The following is an 8,526-nucleotide window of genomic DNA, read 5'->3' on the forward strand; positions in this document are numbered from 1 at the left end:
ATCACCTCTTAGCTTGATTTGTTCCACTTGTTGGTACATTTTGTTGGCAAGAAGCCTCACTCTCACTTGCCCACATTCTGACTCGCCTTGATCGGGATCCTCTTAATCTGCAAAACTAGGCTTCAGCTTGCCCACAGCCCCTTTACTTCCCTACTTCAAAACTTTGAAATGTCCCCTACGTTCTTACCAAGCCAATGGTAATTCAGAATGTAAAACACTACCAAAGTGTTTGAGATTTACCTCGCTCGTTGCATTTACTCGACTCGACTATCCAATTTTCATTGCTACTTTATCCTCGAAGTCCGATGCACAACCCAACTCTCCCTTAGGTGGTAGCTCCTCCGATGACTCAACAAAAATGAGCCTCATTGATCCTAGCTTCAAAGTTTGCATAGTTACTTTTTTCCCCTAAGTCCGATGCACAACTCACATTTTCTTTAGGTGGAAGCCTCTACGATGACTCAATAAGCTTTGTCACTTTCCCATAATTGAGCTTCATTGATCCTAGATTCAATGTTTGCATCGCTATTTTCCCCTTAAGTCTGATGCCCACGAATAACTTGGATTGTTCTGGACAATTCCACAACTTATGTAGACCACAACACAAGAAACATTTCACTCGCTTCTTCTTGTTCCTTTTTTGTTTTCTTGACTTCAACTCTTCACATGATCGAACCAAGTCTCATGGGCACCCTGTCTGACCCATTGTCCTTTTTGACGATAGACTTTTTCGGACCATGACACAAGAAGCACTTCACTGGCTTCTTTTCACTCTCTTTGGCCTACTTAGCTTCGCCACCACTTGCGCTTGACCCAAGTTTCTCGACCCCTTTTTCCAGTTTGTCATTTCTCAAAATCACGGTTCTCTTTGGACATCTCTTCAACATATGTGAATCATCACAAAGGAAGCATTTCATCTTGCTCCTCTTTTCCTTCTGGTTGTTAGGTTTCCTCTACCCATTTCGTGGATTTCCGTTACCATATTTGTCGTTGCAATTGCCATTCTTCCTCCTGGTCCCCCTACATACGTCTTTTTGTCGGACTTGGAAGACTCAAGCTTATCTTTCCCTAGACTAAGCTTGACTACGGACTCCGCTACCGTCATGGCTTTTGATAGCTTTTAAATGCCTCCACATTCCAATTCCTATCTGACCTACTACTTCAACCTATTCTTGAAGGCAAAAAATACCTCATTCTCATTCACATCCAAAATTTTGAGCACGAGTTCCTTGAACTCTCGCACATACTCTCCAATTTTACCTCGTTCCATTAACAGAGAAATTATTTTGTCATTAGGTAATCTAAACCCATATTACCCCAAAGTCAAGCTACAAGAGAATACTCTAATATTACTGCATTCTTGACAACATGTCATTGTTTGGATCTCAATAAGTGAACCACCATTATGATATGTTAGGAAATTAAAAGTTTGATATACTTATGTATGTACGCTATAGTAGAATGTAGAATATGATATTTTTTTATTTTCTATGAAAAACTAACAAGTTTGATAATTTATTTATATGTATTTAAAATTAAAGTTTTATTAGAATTTTTAAACTATTATTCAAAACTCGATATCAATGTATGTCTAGGTGGTGTCATCATTTCAAAATAATTATCATGATTCCAATTGATAGTAAAAAACCTTAGCAATGTAAATAGTCTCACTAAACTCAACACTTATAGATGTTGAGAAATTCTTAAAGTTGTATTCTCAAAAATAATTTTTGTATACAAATATTTTAATAAATAATAAATAATAAAAGAAGAACATTTTCATATAAACAAACCTAATAAAGAGCATATAAATCTAATAAAATAATTAATTGATTATGAAAGATTAATGGGTTGGGTATTATTCGATGGTTCATCCGAATTGTGTTAGTCCGGACTTTCAGAACCATAAGCATAGGGATAGCAATTGACTAAACGGCGCGTTTGTTATTGTTGTGCATGTTGTTTTTTTTAAACAATTAAGTTAGAAAACGTTGTCGTTTAGTAAGAAAAGAAAAACCTGCCCTCCTTTTTCGTGAGAAGCTAAGCTGTAAATGGCCATAAGGTCCTTGAATTTCATAATAATCTCTCTTGACCACCATCATCACCACCACCACCACCACCACCGCCACCACCGTCTTAGCCTCTCTCTCCTTTCCTCCTTAACTTCCGCTCTCTCTCTTCCCTCTCCCTATCTTCTCCGTGGAATCGTCTCCAAAACCTCATACTTTCCCTTCTCTCAACAACAACAGCAACACAAAAAAGGCTTTTGTTTAAAGGAGCTAAAAGAAGCCGAAACCCTGGCTCAAAAGATCGGAAAATCCAATAGGCGCCCTGGCGCCCCATCTAAATCTAGGGTTTACGCCGATGTCAACGTTATTCGTCCTAAAGAATATTGGGACTACGAGCTCCTCACTGTTCAATGGGGGTATTTTATTTTCCTTCCTATTCTTCCTTCTACCTACGAACCCTCTATTTTCCATATACGTATGGCTACCCGTAATTTGGTTTATTTTAATAGTTTGAAACTTTTATATTTAATGCAGTTTAGTTATTGGAAATTTGAATCTTAGGGTTTTTCTTTTATATTGGCTGGAATGTTAGATTGAACTTAACTGGTTATTGGAAACATCGTAATGATTTGTTTAATTGATTGATTTGAGTATGGTTTTGGCAGCGAACAAGATGATTACGAGGTGGTGAGGAAAGTCGGGCGAGGGAAATACAGTGAGGTTTTCGAGGGGGTTCATATTACGGATAACGAGAAATGTGTTATCAAGATTCTCAAACCGGTCAAGAAGAAGAAGGTTTGTATTACTTCAATTTAATTGTGTTTAATGTAAGTTGGTTTAATTAAGAATGACTGTTTGGAATGCAGATTAAGAGGGAGATTAAAATACTGCAGAATCTTTGTGGAGGGCCGAATATTGTGAAGTTGCTGGATATAGTTAGGGATCAGCAGTCGAAGACTCCAAGTCTTATATTTGAATATGTGAATAATACGGATTTTAAAGTGCTTTATCCGACGCTGTCTGATTATGATATTCGATATTATATCTATGAACTTCTGAAGGCAAGTACATGATTTGCTTGTTGCTTTGTTTATTCAGAGATACTACTGACATTGAATTTGAAGTTGAAATGAGATGCATATTTGTAGGCATAAGGAGCCCTCGCCGCAATTATACTTTATGTTCAACTTGTTCATGATGGGGGATGAGAGATGATTTCCTTTAGTTTTGGTACCTAGCCTCTAGTCAAAGAACTAGAAGTATATTTCTGTTGTTTAAACTTCAAAATTAGATTAAATGTAGTCATTTTTCCTATGTCATCAAATGTTGTTCTCGTATAAATCAGGGAGGTATTGTTGTATTGAGATGGTAGGTATAGGCCTTGTAGATGCTACCTAAACTTGAGGCAAGTGTCGTATATCAGTATATGTCTGACAAGTTTATACTCAATTTTTTCTTTTTCAATGTATTTGAACCACCATATGCCATACCCCATATGCAAATATGCATCGAGCATAAGTACTTCAGGGAAAATAAAGATTCTGTTTAACATAGAGCCCTGTTCATACCTTGTACAGTAGATGCTTGAGCAGTTGGATTATGAAATTTTTGAACCACATTGACTTGGGGTAATCATTGGCTCTAATTTTAAGAAATACTTAGAAAATACCTAGATTTCTTTGCAATATGATAGTGCCATTTTGGCTAGAGATTATAGTTGTTTGTGACAAAGTTTAGTGTGTCCGAGTGATAGACCTAAGGTTGAATACACCCTTAGTGTCTGATTTTATTTATCTCTATTTTGGATTGGAGGATCTTATATGAGGATAGATGCCCATAGATCGGAAGCATCTTATTTGTGCACAGTTGCAAAGGATGTTAATTATGCGTAGACTGTTTTTGTGGCATTATGAGTATACATATACAATGTAATGGATGCTTCCATATTTCCTATTTTTAGGCCTACACTCTTTCCCGTTGTGGTTTATGTCTGTCATGGTGAACTGTGAGAATTGGTATTTTTTTTAATATGAATCTGTTGTCTGCAGAACCTTTTTTGATGTAATCACAATATTTTGAATTTTAGCTGATGTTTGTGCATGCTTATTTGCCTTGGCTTCAAAAAATTTCGGCACATCTAGATTTCTTTGTAAGATGCCTATGCATACGATGTGAATTTTTATATTTTCCCCATTCTTCATATAGAAAAGAGATGGTTCAATCTTTAAGTATTTTGAGATTTTATTTTTAGGCATTGGACTATTGTCACTCACAAGGTATTATGCACCGAGATGTGAAGCCCCATAATGTGATGATTGATCATGAGCAGAGGAAACTTCGTCTTATTGATTGGGGCCTTGCAGAGTTTTATCATCCCGGGACAGAATACAATGTTCGTGTTGCTTCCAGGTTTGTCTCCTTTTTGGCATCTGTCTTTTAAGTTCTCAATTTTTCAAGTGGCCTATGTTTATGTATGATAACAGTCTGCATTATTCCACCTATTTTTGATTAAAACTACTCATCTGTCTTAAATATAGCTTTATCAAAAGTGCTTAATATTTGAATTGGATAGCTGACACAGGAGATGGCAATGGAAGTTGATTGATGTGTTTTAGGGGGAAAAGAGCAATAAATCCATAGAACTAGGCTGAATAAATGAGTAAGAAAGATGGAACACTACTCTCTATTGCTTCAAGAAAATAATAAGAAAGTTGTGGCTGAATAATTTGCAGCTTATTTTTATTAGTGTTACAAATAAACTTTTAATCCTAGCCCTAGATTTAAACCTAAAGATATCTTTTAATCCTAGTCCTAGATTTAAATCCTAAAGGTAACTAATAATCCTAGCTATCTATCTATATGTCTAATAATAAACAAGACAAATAATAAAATAACATCATATTATCATTACTGGTGCTACCATAAATTATTCATTGAAAATTGTGCTTCCTACATTGGCTGACTTTTTGAGGATAAATGGTCTTTCACTTTTGGATTTATAATGGTCAAATTCATTAAGTACAGCCATGAGACCTAAGGCCACAATCCTCGTTACATATGATTTAGGTAAAACATAACTGAAGCAGGTGAAACTTAGTGGTGTTCTGGTAGCCTGTACTTGAAACATTAAAAATTAGAGTTGAATAGCTGATGGCATGGAGCTAGAGGCAATCACCAAGACATGCATTCCTCAGTGCAGTTGAGGGTTAAATATGATATACCACTGAACATTTTAAAAATGGATTATTAGGAGCTGAAGACTTTGTATGTATGGGAAACAAAAAGGATAAAGGGTGGGAAGAGGTGGGGGTAGAGAGTTGTTGTATAGGAATTTTTTTAAGAGCTAAGTTTGCTTTGTATTTTATATAACTTCTTGTTACTTATTTTAGTGCTGAAAATATGTTAGTTTTAGGGTGTTATTACATATTAAAAGAGGATCTTTTCAGTGGATGTCACATGTCTCGTTACTATTATTTTTGCAAGTCTATCAGCTTGTGCTTTTTTCACAATCAAGCTTATCTTGGTATTAGAAATTTATCCTTAATTGATGTGTTACCTTTTCTCTCCTTTATACTTCATTTATGGTTTGCAGATATTTTAAAGGTCCTGAGCTTCTTGTCGATTTGCAAGACTATGATTACTCTTTAGACTTGTGGAGCCTTGGTTGTATGTTTGCTGGAATGGTGAGTACTTCCTTTAGATATTTTATCCTTTTAGGCTTAGACCACTTCAGAGGTAGGTTTAACAATCCTTGCCCTGGTTATTTATACATCTAATTCTCCTCATGCACATTTGTGGTTTTATGCAAGTAGACCTGGACTTATCTTCTGGAAGGCCTGATTGTCTTGATTTCATGGCTGAAAAGCCACCCTCAAAATATGGTTATTGACAATCAGGCAAATGGAATCTATTCTCAAGGACCCTTTAAATATGTTTAAATATCACCGTCCATTTTTATGGGATAGAATATCTCCATAGATGAGTGTATCTTGATCTGCTTGCATATATATATCCATGGGTGGCAGATAACAGATGAGGACTGAAAGTTGATATTTTACCAAGGTTTTAAATTCTCGCTCTCTTGAGATGCTTATTTTTGAGGGTTGTGCTATACAGATATTTCGGAAGGAGCCATTCTTTTATGGGCATGATAATTATGATCAACTGGCCAAGATAGCCAAGGTATGTGAACACGTGGATGCTTTAAGTAACAACAAGCAGCATAACTGTATAGATCCTTGTCTTGTTCAGATATTCTCTTCCTATTCATGTTTGGTGTTGGCTTTTTAAGAAATACCATATTTCTATAAAGCATCACCGACATCTTGGGCGAGAGTCCTTTTATTTAGTTGGGAAATAAACTTAATCTTTACAGTTCTTGAGTAGTTTCCATTTCATGCCTTAGGTTCTTGGGACAGATGAATTAAATGCTTATCTGAATAAGTACCGCATAGAATTGGATCCACACCTTGCGGCCCTTGTTGGCAGGTTGGTATATAATCTTTTAAACAAATTGATGATGCAGAAGTGCAGTTATTTCCAATTGAGGAGTATATTCCCTTCTTGATACAGGCACAGTCGAAAACCTTGGACAAAGTTCATTAGTGCCGAGAATCAACATTTGGCACTACCTGAGGTAGTATATCTAGCAAGTTCTTATACAAATCAGAATGTTCTGTGTATTGTATTTCCTCTTTAAGTTCTGTTTTTCTTGCTAGGCCATTGACTTCCTTGATAAGTTGCTTCGATATGATCATCAGGAAAGGCCAACTGCAAAAGAAGCAATGGTAAACTCCTGATCTTTATGAACCTATTGAAGAATACTTCTGTATTTAGTGGACACAATTTTTGGATAATATCTGTGCATGTGCATCTGTAGGCCCCTAGTAATGGTATTATATTTTAACGTCTTTGAGTCTCGACAAGGAGTTTCCTAAGTAGCTGATTTTATTGTCATTCAGGCTCATCCTTATTTCAACCCAGTTAGGAATGCAGAAAGCAGTAGAACTCGTCCCTAGCATGCCAAATTTGTGATGCTGTCAAGACATGGCATTTTATCTTCTTTGTGCTGGGCTGGGTAAGGATCCTGCCTGTGTAGTCTGACTGAAGATTATGTGTATGTGGTGCTTTAGCTTTTGAAGTTGAGAATTCTTTCAAAAATGTTTTATTTGATTTCCTGGTGTCCCCCAACGGAAAATTTAGTTCTTATTTCAGACTTTCATATTTCCCGTAATATTGCTGATTAATCTTTTGAGTTCTTCAGATGGGAACAGTTCCTAAATCTGATTTCAGTGTGCTCCTTACTAGTAAACTGTACATCTCATCTTTGGCCTCAGATATGATACTATATTATTGTGTTTTTATTTCATCTGGTCTATTCTTGTGCTTTCCTTTTGGCTTTCCTAGCTAGTTCCTGTGATGTAGGTCCATTGGGTATAAGTTAGGCCGCTGCTATTTTCTAGATCTGAAAATTTGTGTATTTATTTCATGTTTGTACAATTTCACTTGTCTTAATCATATTCTAAGGTATTTTATATTTATCTAAATTTTGATACGTTAATATTTCGTGTTATATATGTTTTTCTACGTTTGTTTATTAGTGTCATATTTTCATGTGAGAGTGTATCATGTTCGAACTTGTCAGGTTAACTATGGATATAGTTGTTCTATCATGAGTTGGAGTATTAGACCCCACTGTCTGAAAGTGTTGTATAAATGAAATATTAAAGACAAAGGTTAATGGGGAACATAAAGATTGAAAATTGTAGTTCAAGGGTTTGTTCTTGAACTTACACGGACCTAGGTTTTCTTTTTATGTCCAATTTTATACCTAAGCTTTTTGTTAGTGTTGTTTTTTCGGACTGGATCAATCGGTTAGACCAAGAACCGATCAAGATACCGGTCTGGTAAGAGGTAAAAAAACGGGTTGATTGGGCTCAAAACTCAGTCGAATTGGTTGAACCGATTTTTATAATTACTTTTAATAATTTTTATTTTTTGAAAATTTTAATAATTTATTTGTTTTGATTTGTCTGGACTCAGGAACTGGTGGTTTGACCTGTTCGATCACCAGTGGGTTCCAAAATAATTATTTTGGGTTCCAAAATAATTATTTTTTTGTCCAATTTGGTACTTGAATTAAACATGTTTTCTTAATATGATACGTACTTAAACTTGTCAAATGTTGTACAAATTATTTTAATGTATTAATAGTGTTATTCTTTATAAGGTAGCAAAAATATCAATGTATGATAACATGTTAAATTTTACATCACGTGCCATGTTGGTCATACATTATTATTATTATTTTTGTTTGTTTCTTATTAAAACAATATGATTAGTGTTTTGAGATTATTTGTATTAACATTTGACATTTCTATGACCAATTGGAAAAAACAGTTTAGGTGTATCAAATTGAAAAAAAATGGAGTCAGAGCTTAGGTATTAATTTGGAATAAAAAACTTAAGTACTAAATAAATAAGTTATGCCAATTTCAGATACCAATCCTATATAGAT

General features: G+C 35.2%; 1 protein-coding gene across 1 annotated transcript; it reads left to right on the top strand.

Moving 5' to 3' along the window:
• Positions 1-1,924: 1,924 nt before the first annotated feature.
• LOC108470000 (casein kinase II subunit alpha-like) lies at positions 1,925-7,555 on the top strand. The gene is made up of 10 exons (XM_017771173.2): positions 1,925-2,425; positions 2,675-2,804; positions 2,876-3,070; positions 4,261-4,418; positions 5,602-5,692; positions 6,126-6,191; positions 6,415-6,497; positions 6,582-6,645; positions 6,728-6,796; positions 6,971-7,555. The coding sequence occupies exons 1-10, from the start codon at positions 2,052-2,054 to the stop codon at positions 7,025-7,027; spliced, it is 1,287 nt and encodes a 428-aa protein (XP_017626662.1). The 5' UTR covers positions 1,925-2,051; the 3' UTR covers positions 7,028-7,555.
• The last annotated feature ends 971 nt before the right edge of the window (positions 7,556-8,526 follow it).

Source organism: Gossypium arboreum, chromosome 11 (genome assembly GCF_025698485.1).
Source record: "Gossypium arboreum isolate Shixiya-1 chromosome 11, ASM2569848v2, whole genome shotgun sequence".
NCBI lineage: Eukaryota > Viridiplantae > Streptophyta > Magnoliopsida > Malvales > Malvaceae > Gossypium > Gossypium arboreum.

Bases quoted from the DNA above. Each gene is read 5' to 3' on its own strand.
- LOC108470000 (XM_017771173.2), top strand. From the start codon at position 2,052: ATGGCCATAAGGTCCTTGAATTTCATAATAATCTCTCTTGACCACCAT. The intron at 4,419-5,601 runs GTTTGTCTCCTT...TATGGTTTGCAG, and splicing joins AATGTTCGTGTTGCTTCCAG to ATATTTTAAAGGTCCTGAGC. The intron at 6,498-6,581 runs GTTGGTATATAA...TTCTTGATACAG, and splicing joins CTTGCGGCCCTTGTTGGCAG to GCACAGTCGAAAACCTTGGA.